This window comes from Lynx rufus, unplaced genomic scaffold, assembly GCF_022079265.1.
Source record: "Lynx rufus isolate CCGP_SWC_20201006 ecotype Redwood Valley unplaced genomic scaffold, mLynRuf1.p SCAF_13, whole genome shotgun sequence".
Lineage (NCBI taxonomy): Eukaryota > Metazoa > Chordata > Mammalia > Carnivora > Felidae > Lynx > Lynx rufus.
Window position 1 is genome coordinate 24,990,008 of NW_025814827.1, and position 18,421 is coordinate 25,008,428.

The 18,421-nt window shown below is 37.2% G+C and overlaps 1 protein-coding gene and 1 non-coding gene across 2 annotated transcripts in view; one reads left to right on the forward strand and one right to left on the reverse strand.

Annotated features, from left to right (window-relative positions):
- The window catches only part of USP50 (ubiquitin specific peptidase 50), a 43,591-nt gene extending 25,411 nt beyond the window's left edge, over positions 1-18,180 (forward strand). The window contains exon 7 of the mRNA XM_047075118.1: positions 17,989-18,180. Coding sequence (XP_046931074.1) covers positions 17,989-18,180 — 192 coding nt within the window. The remainder of the gene's footprint in view (positions 1-17,988) is intronic.
- Positions 14,095-14,198, reverse strand: LOC124509002 (U6 spliceosomal RNA). The gene has a single exon (XR_006961367.1). It is a non-coding gene; the product is annotated as a U6 spliceosomal RNA (small nuclear RNA).
- Positions 18,181-18,421: the final 241 nt, after the last annotated feature.

The following is an 18,421-nucleotide window of genomic DNA, read 5'->3' on the forward strand; positions in this document are numbered from 1 at the left end:
ATTTCTTCACTGGATTACTTGTTTTTTGGGTGTGAAGTTTGGTGAGCTCTTTACAGATTTTGGATACTAGCCCTTTGTCCGATATGTCATTTGCAAATATCTTTTCCCATTCCGTTGGTTGCCTTTTAGTTCTGTTGATTGTTTCCTTTGCTGTGCAGAAGCTTTTTATCTTCATGAGGTCCCAAGAGTTCCTTCTTGCTTTTAATTCCCTTGCCTTTGGGGATGTGTCAAGTAAGAAATTGCTGCGGCTGAGGTCAGAGAGGTCTTTTCCTGTTTTCTCCTCTAGGGTTTTGATGGTTTCCTGTCTCACATTCAGGTCCTTTATCCATTTTGAGTTTATTTTTGTGAGTGGTGTGAGAAAGTGGTCTAGTTTCAACCTTCTGCATGTTGCTGTTCAGTTCTCCCAGCACCATTTGTTAAAGAGACTGTCTTTTTTCCATTGAATGTTCTTTCCTGCTTTGTCAAAGATGAGTTGGCCATCCTTTTGTGGGTCTAGTTCTGGGGTTTCTATTCTATTCCGTTGGTCTATGTGCCTGTTTTTGTGCCAATACCATGCTGTCTTGATGATTACAGCTTTGTAGTAGAGGCTAAAGTCTGGGATTGTGATGCCTCCTGCTTTGGTCGTCTTCTTCAAAATTACTTTGGCTATTCGGGGCCTTTTGTGGTTCCATACAAATTTTAGGATTGCTTGTTCTGGCTTTGAGAATGCTGGTGCGATTTTGATTGGGATTGCATTGAATGTGTAGATAGCTTTGGGTAGTATTGACATTTTAACAGTATTCTTCCAACCCATGAGCACGGAATGTTTTTCCATTTCTTTATAGCTTCTTCAATTTCCTTCACAAGCTTTCTATAGTTTTCAGCATACAGATCTTTTACATCTTTGGTTAGGTTTATTCCTAGGTTATTTTACGCTTCTTGGTGCAATTGTGAATGGGATCAGTTTCTTTATTTGTCTTTCTGTTGCTTCATTATTAGTGTATAAGAATGCAACTGATTTCTGTACATTGATTTTGTATCCTGCGACTTGGCTGAATTCATGCATCAGTTCTAGCAGACTTTGGTGGGGTCTCTCGGGTTTTCCATGTAGAATATCATGTCATCTGCAAAAAGTGAAAGCTTGACTTCATCTTTGCCAATTTTGATGCCTTTGATTTCCCTTTGTTGTCTCATTGCTGATGCTAGCACTTCCAACACTATGTTAAACAACAGCAGTGAGAGTGGACATCCCTATCGTGTTCCTGATCTCAGGGGGAAAGCTCTCAGTTTTTCCCCATTGAGGATGATGTTAGCTGTGGGCTTTTCATAAATGGCTTTTATGATCTTTAAGTATGTTTTTTCTATCCCAACTTTCTCGAGGGTTTTTACTAAGAAAGGTTGCTGAATTTTGTCAAATGCCTTTTCTGCATTGATTGACAGGATCATATGGTTCTTATCTTTTCTTTTATTAATGTGATGTATCACGTTGATTGATTTGCAAATGTTGAACCAGCCCTGCAGCCCAGGAATGAATCCCACTTGATCATGGTGAATAATTCTTTTTATATGCTGTTGAATTCGATTTACTAGTATCTTATTGAGAATTTTTGCATCCATATTCATCAGGGATATTGGCCTGTAGTTCTCTGTTTTTACTGGGTCTCTGTCTGGTTTAGCAATCAAAGTAATACTGCTTCATAGAATGAGTCTGGAAGTTTTCCTTCCCTTTCTATTTTTTGGAATAGCTTGAGAAGGGTAGGTATTATCTCTGCTTTCAACGTCTGGTAGAACTCCCCTGGGAGGCCATCTGGTCCTGGACTCTTATTTGTTGGGAGATTTTTGATAACTGATTCAATTTCTTCTCTGGTTATGGGTCTGTTCAAGTTTTCTATTTCCTCCTGATTGAGTTTTGGAAGCGTGTGGGTGTTTAGGAATTTGTCCATTTCTTCCAGGTTGTCCAGTTTGTTGGCATATAGTTTTTCATAGTATTCCCTGATAATTGTTTGTATTTCTGAGGGATTGGTTGTGATAATTCCATTTTCACTCGTGATGTTATCTATTTGGGTCATCTCCCTTTTCTTTTTGAGAAGCCTGGCTAGGGGTTTATCAATTTTGTTTATTTTTTCAAAAAACCAACTCTTGGTTTCATTGATCTGCTCTACAGTTTTTTTTAGATTCTATATTGTTTATTTCTGCTCTGATCTTTATTATTTCTCTTCTTCTTCTGGGTTTGGGGTGTCTTTGCTGTTCTGCTTCTATTTCCTTTAGGTGTGCTGTTAGATTTTATATTTGGGATTTTTCTTGTTTCTTGAGATAGGCCAGGATTACAATGTATTTTCCTCTCAGGACTGCCTTCGCTGCATCCCAAAGCGTTTGGATTGTTGTATTTTCATTTTCATTTGCTTCCATATATTTTTTAATTTCTTCTCTAATTACCTGGTTGACTCATTCATTCTGTAGGAGGGTGTTCTTTAACCTCCATGCTTTTGGAGGTTTTCCAGACTTTTTCCTGTGGTTGATTTCAAGCTTCATAGCATTGTGGTCCGAAAGTATGCATGGTATGATCTCAATTCTTGTATACTTATGAAGGGCTGTTTTGTGACCCAGTATGTGATCTATCTTGGAGAATGTTCCATGTGCACTCGAGAAGAAAGTATATTCTGTTGCTTTGGGATGCAGGGTTCTAAATATATCTGTCAAGTCCATCTAATCCAATGTATCATTCAGGGCCCTTGTTTCTTTATTGGCCATGTATCTAGATGATCTATCCATTGCTGTGAGTGGGGTGTTAAAGTCCCCTGCAATTACCACATTCTTATCAATAAGGTTGCTTATGTTTGTGAGTAATTGTTTTATATATTTGGGGGCTCCTGTATTTGGTGCATAGACATTTATAATTGTTAGCACTTCCTGATGGATAGACCCTGTAATTATTATATAATGCCGTTCTTCATCTCTTGTTATAGCCTTTAATTTAAAGTCTAGTTTGTCTGATATAAGTATGGCTACTCCAGCTCTCTTTTGACTTCCAGTAGCATGATAGATAGTTCTCCATCCTCTCACTTTCAATCTGAAGGTGTCCTCAGGTCTAAAATGAGTCTCTTGTAGACAGCAAATTAGCTGGGTCTTGGTTTTTTTATCCATTCTGATACCCTATGTGTTTTGGTTGGCACATTTAGTCCATTTACATTCAGTGTTATTATAGAAAGATATGAGTGTAGAGTCATTGTGATGTCTGTAGGTTTCACGCTTGTAGCGATGTCTCTGGTACTTTGTCTCACAGGATCCCCCTTAGGATCTCTTGTAGGGCTGGTTTAGTGGTGATGAATTCCTTCAGTTTTTGTTTGGGAAGACTTTTATCTCTCCTTCTATTCTAAATGACAGATTTGCTGGGTAAAGGATTCTCGGCTGCATATTTTTTCTGTTCATCACGTTGAAGACTTCCTGTCATTCCTTTCTGGCCTGCCAAGTTTCAGTAGAGAGATCGGTCACGAGTCTTATAGGTCTCCCTTTATATGTTAGAGCACGTTTATCCCTAGCTGCTTTCAGAATTTTCTCTTTATCCTTGTATTTTGCCAGTTTCACTATGATATGTTGTGCAGAACATTGATTCAAGTTACGTCTGAAGGGAGTTCTCTGTGCCTCTTGGATTTCAATGCCTTTTTCCTTCCCCAGATCAGGGAAGTTCTCAGCTATTATTTCTTCAAGTACACCTTCAGCACTTTTCCCTCTCTCTTCCTCCTCTGGAATACCAATTATGCATAGATTATTTCTCTTTAGTGCATGACTTAGTTCTCTAATTTTCCCCTCATACTCTTGGATTTTTTTTCTCTCTTTTTCTCAGGTTCCTCTTTTTCCATAATTTTATCTTCTAGTTCACCTATTCTCTCCTCTGCCTCTTCAATCCGAGCTGTGGTTGTCTCCATCTTATTTTGCAGCTCATTTACAGCATTTTTAGCTCCTCCTGGCTGTTTCTTAGTCCCTTGATATCTGTAGCAATAGATTCTCTGCTGTCCTCTATACTGTTTTCAAGCCCAGCGATTAATTTTATGACTATTATTCTAAATTCACTTTCTGTTATATTATTTAAATCCTTTTTGATCAGTTCATTAGCTGTTGTTATTTCCTGGAGATTCTTCTGAGGGGAATTCTTCCGTTTGGTCATTTTGGATATCCCTGGAGTGGTGCAGAACTACAGGGCACTTCCCCTGTGCTGTCTTGAATAACTTGCATTGGTGGGCAGGGCCGCAGTCAGACCTGATGTCTGCCCCCAGCCCACCGCTGGGGCCACAGTCAGACTGGTGTGTACCTTCTCTTCCCCTCTCCTAGGGGTGGGATTCACTGTGGGGTGGCGTGGCCTCTCTGGGCTACTTGCACTGTCAGGCTTGTGGTGCTGGGGATCTGGCGTATTAGCTGGGGTGGATCGGCAAGATGCACAGGGGCGGGAGGGGCAGGCTCCGCTCGCTTTTCCTTCGGAGATCCGCTTCAGGAGGGGCCCTGCAGCACTGGGGAGTCAGACCTGCTGCTGGAGTTGTGGATCCGCAGAAGCACAGCGTTGGGTGTTTCCGCAGTACAAGCAAGTTCCCTGGCAGGAACTGGTTCCCTTTTGGATTTTGGCTGGGAGATGGGCGAGGGAGATGGTGCTGGTGAGCGCCTTTCTTCCGGGGCGCAACAATTCTCCCTCCTGTTGTCCTCCAGCCCTCCTGCTCTCCGAACAGAGCTGTTAGCTTATAACCTTCTAGATGTTAACTCCCGCTTGCTGTCCAAACACACTCTGTCCGGCCCCTCCATTTTTGCAACCCAGATTCGGGGGTTCTGCTTTGCTGGCGGGCTGCCCCTCTGCCCCGGCTCCCTCCTGCCAGTCCGTGTAGAGTGCACAGCCTCTCCGCCCTTCCTTCCCTCTTCCACGGGCCTCTCGTCTACACTTGGCTCCGGAGAATCCATTCTCTTGCCTTATCCTCTTGAGGTTATAGTATCCTCAATTTAATGCTTATTATTTTCTTGACTGTTTAATATCATTTTATTGTATATATTTATAAATTATTGCTTAGACTCTTTGTGTTTTAGCTATAAAAATGCATTATATTTTTTAGACTTTGGCAAGTTTCTTTTTCATTGTATTATTTTTAAAATTCATCCATATTTTTATATGTAGCTATAATTTCACTTAGCATATGATATGTGTGAAGGTACTGTAATTTATCTATTGCCCTGTTCATGGACATTTGATCGTTTCCAGACTTTTTGCTATTATGATCGACATTATGTAGACATTCTTGCAGATATGTGAGTTTGTCTAGCATATATATTTAGAAGTGAAGTCACTTGGATCATAGAGTGTATGAAAATTTAACTTTCTAGGTAATGTTAATGGTTTTCAAGGAGGTTATACCAATATATAGCCCTATCAATTATTATCAGATATAGCTTTTGCCCATCTAGTGGTCTGAAATTGTATCTCATTTTGTTCTTAAAGTGCATTTCCCTGATTATTAATAAGGTTGATCATCTTACCATATTTCTTTGCTATTAGTTTTTCCTGTCCTATTAAAATGTATCTCTTTCATATTTTTTGCAATAGTTTTATTTGTATCAACTGTATATGTTTAATGTTTTCACTGGATATGTTTAATGTCAAGTATAAATTATTATTTTTTTAATTTTAAAAAATGCTTTATTTCTGAGAGAGAGAGAGAGAGAGTGTGTGTGTGTGTGTGTGTGTGTGTGTGCGTGAGAGAGAGAGAGAGAGAGGGAAAGGCGGAGAGAGAGGGAGACACAGAATCAGTCAGCACAGAGCCTGATGCGGGGCTCAAACTCACAAACCGCAAGATCCTGACCTCAACTGAAGTCAGATGCTTAACCAACTGAGTCACCCAGGTGCCCCTCAAGTATACATTATTAATTCTTCTCCACTAATATTAACTTGCTTACAGTGCTTACAAGGTAGACTAATATAATACTAATATTGCTATTTACTGATTTTGAATTCTATGAGCAAATATTTATTGCATGGTACAGAACCCCCTTTTCCTTGCTTTCACTGCAAGTATCCACTATATTTCTTAAGTAAAAAAATTTATAATAATTTTATAGTGTAGAACATATTTTTTATTATTAATTTATTATAAGAAAAAAGTCCTAGAGGGGTTAATTGATCAAAGTCACACAGCTAAAAACTAATGGGATCAGAGTTTACATTCAGTTCTTTCTGATTCCAGAATATATTCTTTCTTTCTTTCTTTCTTTCTTTCTTTCTTTCTTTCTTTCTTTCTTTCTTTTTTTTTTTTTTTACCATTTTTTTATTCAAGTATAATTCACATACAGTGTTATGTTAATTTCAGGTGTACAAAATAGTGACTGATCAGTTTATACATTTCTCCATGCTGGTCATGATTAAGTGTATTCTTAATCCCCATCACCTATTTTACCTAACCCCTACCATACTCCCCTGGTAACCATCAGTTTGTTTTCTACAGTTAAGAGTCTGTGTTTTTTGTTTTCCTTGTTTTTTTCTTTATTTGTTTTTTTCTTGGATTCCACAGGAGTGAAATCATGTGGTATTTGTCTTTCTCTGATTTAGTTCACTTAGCATTAAACACTCTAGATTCATCCATGTTACTGCAAATGGCAACATTTCATTCTTTTTTATGACTGAGTGTGTATGTGTGTGTGTGTGTGTGTGTGTGTATATATATATATATATGTATATGTATAATATCCATATCATATCTTCTTTATTCATTGATCTATGGATCAACACTTGAGTTGTTTCCATATCTTGGCTATTATAAATAATGCTGCATTAAACATAGGGGTGCAGATATCTTTTTGAATTAGTGTATTCATTTTCTTTGGGTAAATACCCAGTAGTGGAGTTTCTAGATCATATGGTAGTTCTATTTTTTTGTTTTTGGGAAACTTCTGTACTGTTTTCCACAGTGGCTACACCAGTTTGCATTCCTACCAGCAGTGCACCAGGGTTCCTTTTTCTTGACATCCTTTTTAACACTTGTTTCTTATGTTTTTTATTTTAACCATTCTGACAGGTGTGAGGTAATACCTCATTGTAGTTTTGATTTGCATTTCCCTGATGATTTATGATGTTGAGCATCTTTTAATGTGTCTGTTGGCCATCTGTATGTCTTCTTTGGAACAAATGTCTCTTCATGTCTTCCGCCCATTTTTTAATTGGATTATGTTTTTTGGTGTTGAGTTGTAGAAGTTATTTATATATATTTGGATACTAACCCTTTATCGGGTATAATATTTGCAAATATCTTCTCCCATTAAGTACATTGCATTCTAGTTTTGTTGATTGTTTCCTTCCTGTGCAGGAATTTTGTTGCTACGGCCGATGTCAGCAACATTACTGCCTATGCTCTCTTCAGGGATTTTTATGGTTTCAGGTCTCAAATTTAGGTCTTTAATCCATTTTGAGTTTATTTTTGTGTATAGTGAAAGAAATTGGTCGAGTTTCATTCTTTTGCATGTGGCTGTCCAGTTTTCCCAGCACCATTTGTTGAAGAGACTGCTTCCTATTGAACATTCATTCCTCCCTTGTCAGTTAATTGACCATATAATTGTGGGTTAATTTTTGGGTTTTCTGCTATATTCCATTGATCATTGTATCTATTTTTATGACTGTACCATAGTATTTTGATTACTACTGCTTTGTAATATAACTTGAAATCTGGAATTCTTGTAATATTACTTGATATTTCCAGGGTTTTTTTTTTTTCTTTTTCAGATTGCTTTGGATATTTGAGATCTTTTGTTCCATACAAATTTTAGGATTGTTTGTTCTAGTTCTATGAAAAATGCTGTTGCTATTTTGATAGGGATTGCTTAAATCTGTAGATTGCTTTGGGTTGTATACACATTTTAACAGTATTTATTCTTCCAATCCATGAGCATATATCTTTACATTTCTTTGTGTCATCTTCTTTTTCTTTCATCAGTGTTTTATAGTGTTCAGAGTATGGGTCTTTTAGCTCTTTGGTTGTTTATTCCTAGATATTGTATTGTTTTGGTGCAATTGTAAATGGAATTTTTTTTTCTTTTTTAAAATTCTTATTTCTGAGAGAGAGAGAGAGAGAGAGAGAGAGAGAGAGAGAGCATGAGTGGGGGAGGGGCAGAGAGAGAGGGAGACACAGAATCTGAAGCAGGCTCTAGGCTCTGAGCTGTCAGCACAGAGCCTGACATGGGGCTCAAACCCACAAACTGTGAGATCATGATCTGAGCTGAAGTCAGATGTTTAACAGACTGAGCCACCCAGGTGCCCCTGGAATTTTTTTCTTTATTTCACTTTCTACTGCCTCATTATTAGTATATAGGAATACAACAGATTTCTGTATCTTGATTTTTGTATCCTGCGATTTCACTGAATTCATTTATCAGTTCTAGTAGGTTTTTTGGTGCAGTCTACATATATATAGTATGTCATCTACTTCTTCCTTGCAAATTTGGATGCCTTTATTTATGTTGTCTAATTGATGTGGCTAGGACTTGCAGTACTATTTTGAATAAAAGTGCTAAGAATGGACATCATTGTCTTGTTCCTAACTTTAGGGGGAAAAGCTCTCAGATTTTCCCCATTGAGTATGATGTTGGCTGTGGGTTTTCATATAAAGGTCTTTATTATGTTGAGATGTGTTCCCTCTAGGCCTACTTTGCAGAGAGTTTTTATCATGAATGAATGTTGTATTTTGTCAAATGCTTTTTCTACACCTATTGAAATGATCATATGGTTTTAACCATTTCTTTTATTGATGCTATGTATCACATTGATTGCTTTGCAAATATTGAACCACTCTTGTATCCCAGTTTTAAATCCCACTTAATTGTGGTATATGATTTTTTTAATACACTGTTGAATTTGGTTTGCTAATATTTTGTTGAGGATTTTGCATCTGTATTTGTGAGAGATACTGGCCTGTAGTTCTCTTTTTTTGTGTGTGGTATCTTTATCTAGTTTTGGTATCAAGGTGATACTGGTCTCATAGAATAAATTTGAAAGTTTTCCTTCCTCTTGAGTTTTTTGGAATAGTTTGAGAAGAATGGTATTATCTCTTCTTTATATGTTTGGTAGAATTCACTGTGAAGCCATCAGGTCCTGGACTTCTGTTTGGGGGTTGTTTTGATTATTGTTTCAATTTCATTGCTGGTGATTGATGTGTTCAAATTTTCTATTTTTTCTTGCTTTAGCTTTGGTAGGTTATTTGTTTCTAGATATTTATCCATTTCTTCTAAGATGTCTATTGGCATATAGCTTTTCATTATATTGTTACCATTGTTTGTATTTCTGTGATGTTATTTATCCTCTTGCATTAGTAATTTTCTTTATTTGGGTTCTGTATTTTATTTTATTTTATTTTATTTTATTTTATTTTATTTTTTTTATTTTTTTTTTTTTAGTGAGTCTTGCTAGAGGTTTATCAGTTTTATCCATCTTTTCAAAGAATCATCTCCTGGTTTCATTGATCTGTTGTATTGATTTTTTAGTTTCTAGATCATTGATTTCTGCTCTAATCTTCATTATTTCCTTCCTTCTGCTGGTTTGGGGTTTTGTTTGTTCTTCTGTTTTTAGCTTCTTTAGATGTAAGGTTAGGTCATTTAAGATTTTTCCTGCTTCTTGAGGTAGACTTTTATTGCTATAAACTTCCTTCTTAGAACCACTTTTGTTGCATCTCAAATATTTGGGACTCTTGTGTTTTCACTTTCATTTGTTTCCATGTAATTTTTTATTTGTTTTTTGAGTTCTTGGTTGACTCATTCATTATTTAATAACATGTTAATTAACATCCATGTTATTTGTGGTCTTTCCAGATTTTTTCTTGTGGTTATAGCATTGTGGTCAGAAAAGTTGTAGGTATAATTTTGATTTCTTGCATTTGTTGAGACTTTTGTGGCCTCATATGTGATCTATTGTGGAGAATGTTCCATGTGCACTTGACAAGAGTGTGTATTCTGCTGTTTGAGGATGGAATGTTCTGATGTATCTGCTAAATCCATCTGGTTCATTGTATCATTCAAAGCTGTTGTTTTCATATTGATTTTCTGTTTAGATGATCTGCTCATTGATGTAAGTGGGGTGTTAAGTTCCCTACTATTATATTATTACCAACTAGTTCCTTTATGTTTGTTATTAACCATTTTGTGTATTTGGGTGCTTCTGTGTTTGGTGAATAAATAAGTACAATTATTATATCTTCGTGATGGATTATCCCCTTTCTTATCCTTTTTTGTCTCTTGTTACAGTCTTTGTTTTAAAGTCCAATATGTTCTATATAAGTATAGCTACCTTTTGGCATCCATTTACATCATAAATGTTTCTCCAACCTCTCACTTCCAATCTGCAGGTCTCTTGTCAGCCTGAGATTGGTCTTTTGTAGGCAGCATATAGATGGATCTTTTTTTTTTTTTTTTTGTAATGCATTCTGTCATCTTGTGTTTTTTTGACTGGAATGTTCAGTTTACATTCAAAGCAATTATTGATAGATATGTATTTATTGCCATTTTGTTACTTGGTTTGTGGTTGTTTCTATAGATGTTCTTTGATCCTTTCTTGCTCTCTTTCATGTTTTGTTGGCTTTCCTTAATACTTGGATTCCTTTCTCTTTATTTTTTTTTCATATATATTACTGGCTTTTGATTTGTGGTTATCATTAGGTTTGTATATAATGTCTTCTGCATAGAGCAGTCTATATTAAGTTGATGTTCACTTAAGTTTAAGCCCATTTTTTACTCTTCTTCCCTTCTACGTTTCTAGGTGTATGGTGTCCTATTTTGCATCCTTTTATTTTATGAATTCTTTGATTTACAGAAATACTTATTTTTTGCTGTTTTTATGTTTTTTATTTTTCATACTCTCACTTATGGTCTTTCTTTCCACTCAAAGTTTCCCTTTTACTATTTCTTGGAGGTCAGGTTTAGTGGTCATAACCTCCTTCAGTTTTGTTTGCCTGAAAAACTCTTTATCCCTCCTTCTCTTCTGAATGATAGCCTTGCTAGATAGAGTATTCCGGGCCTTAAATGTTTCCCTTCAGCACTTTGCTGTCTGGAAGAACGTGGCATGATATATTCAATGTTTCTGCTGAAAAATCCGCTTATAGCCTTATGGGGTTTCACTTGTATGTAACAGTTTCTTTTCTCTTGCTGCTTCCAAAAATTTTTTTATCACGACTTTTTGCCATTTTAATTACTATGTGTCTTGGTGTGGACCTCCTTGCATTGAATTTTGTTGGGGGCGGAATCTTTGTGCCTCCTGGATCTGGTTATCTGTGTCCTTCCCTAGATTATGGAAGTTTTCAGCTATTATTTCTTCAAATAAATTTTCTGCCTCCTTATTTGTCTCTTCTTCTGGGATCCCTATAATGTGGATGTTCTGACTTGATGGAGTCAGAGTTCTCTATGACTATTATCAATTTACATAATTTTCTTTCATCACTTTTGCTCAGCTTGGTTATTTTCCATTATTCTGTTTTCCAGGTCAGTAACTCATTCCTCTGCTTCATCTAGCCTGCTATTTATTCCATCAAGTGTATTTTTAATTTCATTTATTTTGTTCTTGATATCTGATTGGTTTTTTCTCTCTTTGTTAAGGGTCACACTGATGTCCTCGACTCTTAAGTTCACTGAGTATCTTTGTGACCATTACTTTAAATTCTCTTTCCACTTAAATTCTCTTACATTGATTTCACTTTGGTCTCTTTCTGCGGTTTGGTCCTGATCTTTCATTTGAGAGATGTTTCTCTGTCTCCTCCTTTTGTTTAACTCTCTATGTCTGTTTCTCTTTTAGGAAAGTCACCTACTTCTCTTGCTCTTAATGATAATAGCCTTATAAAGAAGAATTCCTATAGTGCCCTGAAGTGCATTGTCCCCTCTTCCTCAGGACCTGGTGCTTCAAAAACATATCTCCTATGTGTTTTGTGTGTGCTCTCCTGTTGAGCCCTGGCCTCTTTTTCCTTCAGTCCAATTGTCTATGGAGGCTCTCTTTGCCTGTTGTGGACCATGAGGTGTGCAGTGGTCTGTTTGCAAAATGAGACCAACCCTCCATGCTGCTGGAAGTGATGTTTTGCAAAATATGTGGTTCAGGAGATGTGTTAACAAGGTGTGCGCTCGTCTTTACGGGGAGGGGGCTTGCAGCACCAGGACTGAGGAGAGAGTGTGATTGGGAAGGACAGACCCAGCAAAGCCTGGGGGATTGGGGCTTGATGCAAGCAATTTAGGTAAGGAGTATCTGGGCTGTTCTCTTTCCCACAGGTGGCCGTCGTTTATGCTGGGGTTGGGGGAGGAAATGGCTTCTGCCAGCTCCTTTTTTCCAGGAAACGTCTCCCTGTGCTTCCTGTCTCTCTAGGCCACACTCTGAGATGAGCAAATCACTCTTCCTCCCATCTGTCCCTGGTGTTTCTCAAACTGCTGATTCTACACAGTATGTGTACAGCCTGTTTGTTATGCTGTCTCTTTAGGGGAGGGAACTCTGTTTCTTAGCACCCTCCAGTCTCTCCCAGAGCCAAGCCTGATGATTTTTAAATTCTAGGCTAAGCTCTACTGGTTTTAAGAACTCAGGAAATTCAGCCCCTCTCATATTCAAAGGCAAATATCCCTAGAGTGAAAGTCTGTTTTCTTCGCTTCTCAGTGTGATCGGCTCTCTCTCTACCACAGACAGCCATGGTCTATTTTACTTCTAGACCACATCTTTGCCATTCCTACCTTCTTCAATGTGGCCCCTAGTTGTGGAGTTTGTTCTGGCAGTCTCTGGATTGTTTTCTGGGTTATTTATGCTGATATGGGTGTTATCTAGTTGGATCCGTGAGACAAGGCAAACTTAGTGTCCTCCTACTCCAACATCTTCCCAGACCTCTGGGTATTAATTTTGTATCCTTCAATTTTACTGAATTCATTTATTAATTCTAGTAGTTTATTGGTGGATCTTAAGGATTCATGTCATCTGCAAATAGTGACAGTTTAACTTCTTTACCAATATGGATGCCTCTTTTTTATTTTTGTCTGCTTGCTATAACCAGGACTTTAATACTGTGTTGAATAAAAGTGACAGTGGGCATCCTTGTCTTATAATTTTAGAGCAAAATTCTGTTTTTTGATGTGTCATGTTGGGGTTCGGGAGTGAACAGTCAAGAAACAATTCTTGAGATGTCTTTGGTACAAAAAGGGTTGTTGTAGCTGCTCTGAGGTCATGAGGAGTGACATACTTTCAAGTTGGGAGGGGGTTAGGGATAGGAGAAGTTTTTAAGGAATTTGGACCTTGAGGAGCTAGCTGTTGCTACGAAAAGGTCATTTACTACTGTCTAGTAAACTGTTAGTCATGAGACTTTTCAGATGTATATCAGTGGGCCATGTTTTTGGAAAATAATTGGTAACATTTATCTTGAGGAGGTAGAGATAAACAAAGTTTCCAAGGGGATTTTTACAGGATCCTGGAGGTCCAGCTAATGTCAAGCTAAGGTTGCCTTTTGCCTCTAGCAAAGATTAACATGAAGGCAGCTAAGCTCCTTGAGAAAAGGTCACTCTACCTGTCTTAAGTACTTGTTAAATTTTTTTTTTAAATTTTTTTCCTATATTTCTTTTGCCTTTGTTCTCCACATCATTTTTCACCACTGAATGCGATGTTAGCTATGAATTTGTCATATATATCCTTTGTTAAGTTGAGGTATGTTCCTTTTAAACCCACTGTTGAGGTTTTTTTGTTTTTTTTTAATGTTTACTTATTTTGAGAGAAACAGGGAGAGAGAGCATGCATGAGCAGGAGCAGGGGCAGAGAGAGAAGTGAGAGAATCCCAAGCAGGCTGCAGCACAGAGCCTGACATGGGGCTCAATCCCACAAACTATAAGGTATGAACTGAGCTGAAATCAAGAGTCAGGCACTTAACTGACTGAGCCAACCCAGGTGCCACTTTTGAGAGTTTTTTTAAATGAATTGATGTTGTACTTTGTCAAATGCTTTTTCTGCATCTATTGAGATGCAGATGATGATATGATCATATGATTTTTATGTTTTATTGATATAGTGTATCATGTTTATTGATTTGTGAATATTGAACCATCCTTGCAGCCCCAGAATAAATTCCAATTGATTGTGGTGAATGATTTTTTTTTTTTAATATGCAACATGTCACAAATTTGAATGTGATTCTTGTGCAGGGGCCATGATAATCTCTGTATCATTCCCATGTTAGTAGATGTGCTGTTGAAGTGAGCATGGTGAATGATCCTTTATCATCTAGATGAATGCAATTTGTTAACATTTTGTGGAGGATTTTTTGTATCTATGTACATCAGGGATATTTGCCTGTAGTTTTTTTTTTTTTTTTTTTTGTGGTGTCTTTGGTTTTGGTGTCAGGGTGATGCTGGCTTCATAGAATAAACTTGGAAGCTTTCCTTACTCTTCTGTTTTTTGGAATAGTTTGAAGAGAATAGGTATAAAGTCTTCTTTAAATGGTATAGTTCACCTGTGAAGCCATCTGGTCCTGGACTTTTATTTTTTTGGTAGTTTTTTGAAAACCAATTCATTTTTGTTATTAGTCATTGGTCTCTTCAGGTTTTCTATTTCCTTCTGATTGAATTTTGGAAGATTGTATGTTTCTAGGAATTTATCCATTTCTTCTGGGTTTTCCAATTTGTTGGCACATACTTTTTCACAATGTTTTCTTTATAACCCTTTGTATTTCTGTGCTGTTAGTTGTTACTTCTCTTTCTTTTTTTACTTATTTGGGTCTTTCTCTTCTTTTCTTGATGAGTCTGGCTAAGGGTTCATCAATTTTATCTTTTCAAGGAACCAGCTCTTTTCATTAATTTTTTTCTATTTTTTTTTGTCTCTATACCTTTATTTCTGTTCTTATCTTTATTATTTTCTCCCATCTACTAACCTTGGGCTTTATTTGTTTTGTTTTTCTAGTTCCTTTAGGTGTAATGGTAGGTTGTTTGAGATTGTTTCTTGAGGTAGGCCTGTATTGTTATAAATTGCCCTTTTAGAACTGCTTTTTGCTGCATCCCAAAGGTTTTGGATCATTGTATTTTCATTTTCCTTTGTTTTCATGTATTTTTATAACTTTTTTGATTACTTCATTGACCTTTCGGTTGTTAGTATCATGTTTTTTAGCCTCCACATGATTGTGTTTTTTTTCTTGTGATTGATTTCTATTTTCATACTGCTGTGGTCAGAAAAGATGCATGATATGGTTTCAATCTTCTTAAATTTACCACCACTTTGGAGCCTAACATATGTTCTATTATGGAGAATGTTCCAGATGTACTTGAAAAGAATGTCTGTTATCTTGTTTTTGTATGGAATGTTTGTGTAGATCTTTTATGTCCACCTGGTCTAATGTTTCACTCAAAGACAGTTTCCTTATTGATTTTTCTTCCTGGATGATCTATCCATTGATGTAAGTGGCTGTTGTTTTTTTTAAGATTTTTTATTTTTAATTTTTTATCAGAGAGTGTGTGGCGGGGGGGGGGGGGGCGGGCAGAGGGAGAGAGAAAGAGAGAAAGAGAATCTTAAGCAGGTTCGACACTCAGCCAAAAGTCCAACGTGGTGCTTGATCCCATGACCCTGGGATCATGACCTGAGCTGAAATCAAGAGTTGGATGCTCAAGTGACTGAGTCACCCAGGGGCCCTGATGTAACTGGGGTTTTCACGTTCCCTAGTATTACTATATTACCAATTTATCTCTTTACATCTGTTAATATTTGCTTTATATATTTAGGTAATCCAGTGTTGGATGCATAGATATTTACAATTTTTAGCTCCTCTTGTTGGATTGATTCCTTCACTGTTATGTAATCCCCTTCTTTGTCTCTTCTTACAGTTTTTGTTTTAAAATTTATTTTATCTCGGGCACCTGGGTGGCTCAGTTGGGTGGTTAAGTGTCCAACTTTGGCTCAGGTCATGATCTCACAGTTCATGGGTTCAAGCCTGCTTCAGGCTTTGTGCTGACAGCTTAGAGCCTGGAGCCTGCTTCAGATTCTGTGTCTCGTTCTCTCTCTGCCTCTCCCCTGCTCTCTCTCTCTCAAAAACAAACATTGAAAAAAATTAAAAACAAGTTTATTTTTTCTGGTAGAAGCATGTTTTTTTTTTTTTTCACATCCATTTGCATGCTGTTTTTTCACTTTCAATCTGTATGCATCTTTAGGTGTGAGGTTGAGTGTCTTGTGGCCAGCAACATATAGACGGTTTATGTGTGTGCTTTTTTAAATCAATTCCACCACCCTATGTATTTTGATTGGAGGATTTAGGCCATTTACATTTAATTACTGGTAAGTAAACTTATTGCCATTTTGTTTTCTGGTTGTTTTTGTGGTCTTTCTCTGATCCTTTATTCTCTTGCTTTCTTTTATTGTGCTTGATGATTTCTGTAGTGTTAGGTTTGGTTTTCTCTTTAATTTTTGTGCATCTGTTCAATGTTATGAGCTTCTGGTTACCATGAGGTTCATATATAACATCTTAAGCTTATAGCACTGTGTATTATGTTCATGGTCATTTTTTAGAATGTTCAAGAACACTCTATATGTGGGTGTCCTGTACAGCCTGAATGAAAGCACATCTATCCAGAAACAGAATATAGTTCTTTCCTTTTGCCAAGCACCCCTCAATTCTCAAAATAGCCCCCCAAATAAGGTCACAGGGCAAGGACCAGGACTAGAGCTCAGATCTTTTAAATGTCAGCTTTGGGATATTTCTGTAACATGTAAAGTGAGAGGTAGGGAAGATGAAGGTCTAAGGGAATATTTAGTAAGTATCTCCTATGTGCTACTTCCGTAATTTCAAAGACATCTGATAACTGCTATGTAAGACAAGACATATTTTATTACCCCATTTTAATAGATGGGGAAATTAAAGCTCAGGAAGGTTAAATACACCTTAAAGCCATTGTGTAGTATTAGAGCTGAACTCACTATCAATTCTATATTGACTACTAAATGACTATAATTGACCATCTTCTGCCCTCTATACCAGGGGTCAGCAAACTTATTGTGTAAAAGGCCAGACAGTAAATATTTTAGGCTTTGTTGGCCAGCAGTTTCTACTGCAACTATTCAGCTTTACTATTGTTGTGTGAAGGCAGCTACTAAAAGATATAAAACGAATGAGCATGGCTGTGTTCCCATGAAACTTTACTTGCTGTAATTTGAGATTCATATAATGTTCAGGTCACAAAATATTTTTTCAATCATACAAAAATATGAAATGCATTCTTCCTCACAGTCCACACCAAAGTGAGGTTCTCCAGTGCCGGTTTCAAACATTCCTTTATGGGGTTAGGAAAGACATGGAAAAGAGAATGGAATAGGTTCTTTTCTGGATGCTACATGACCGAGGGGGTTGTTGTCGCATAACCCCTCAAATTGTGTAGGAGCAATATGCAGTTAACTGTCTTGTCCCAATGTTAAATGTCCTTTTTCCTATCTTTAAAATTAAACTGTAGGCTCATTTAGGAAAGAGGACTATCTTATTTTAAAATCTTCAATGTTTTTAAAAATTTTAATTAATGTTTATTTTTGAGAGAGAGAGACAGAGTGTGAGCAGGGGAAGGGCAGAGAGAGAGGGAGACACCGAATCTGAAGCAGGCTCCAGGCTCTGAGCTGTCAGCACAGAGCCCGACACAGGACTTGAACTCACGAACCGTGAGATCATGACCTGAGCCGAAGTTGGATGCTTAACCGACTGAGCCACCCAGGTGCCCCAACTCCTTTAACGTTTAATAGTCTATGTATAGTAGATGCTCAGTATTCAGTCATAAATATTAGATGCTGCCAAATACTAAACTATTTCATTCATAGATTCGTTAGTCGATAGGCCCAATGTATAAGCAGTTCAATGGATGAAAAATATTGTAGCAGTCAGGCCATATCTATCATTTAACATTACCTTCTCCTTTTAATTTAGTGTAAGGGACAATTGTGAAAAATATTTCTTGGCTATACCTTTTTTTGTTCCAGTAGAGTTATCTGCTTGGGAATATTAAGTCTGACATTCGTTCTTCCCCTAGAACCACTTTGGTGATCTGGACGGTGGCCACTACACTGCTTTCTGCAAGAACTCAGTGACCCAGGCCTGGTATAGCTTTGATGACACACGAGTCAGTGAGATTCCAGATACTTCAGTGCAAACTGCTACGGCCTATCTCCTGTTCTACAGTTGCCAGCCCTTTTCTATACCTATAAAAAAATGCAAGAGCTAGGAAAATGGTGCAAAACTGCAGAACTGAAAACTGCAAAACAAGCAATCAGAAACTGGTACTTCAGGTTTGCTTTGTCATTAAACTCTTGCAATTTATTTACATCCAACATCATTTTCACTCTTTCTACTGTATTATGCACTTTTTTATATGATAAGCCTCTAGCAGAGAAGAGAGGTCCTGGCCTCCTGAAAAAGGCAGCATGATGAAATGCTAATGGATGGGGGCCTGCAAAGCACAGCAA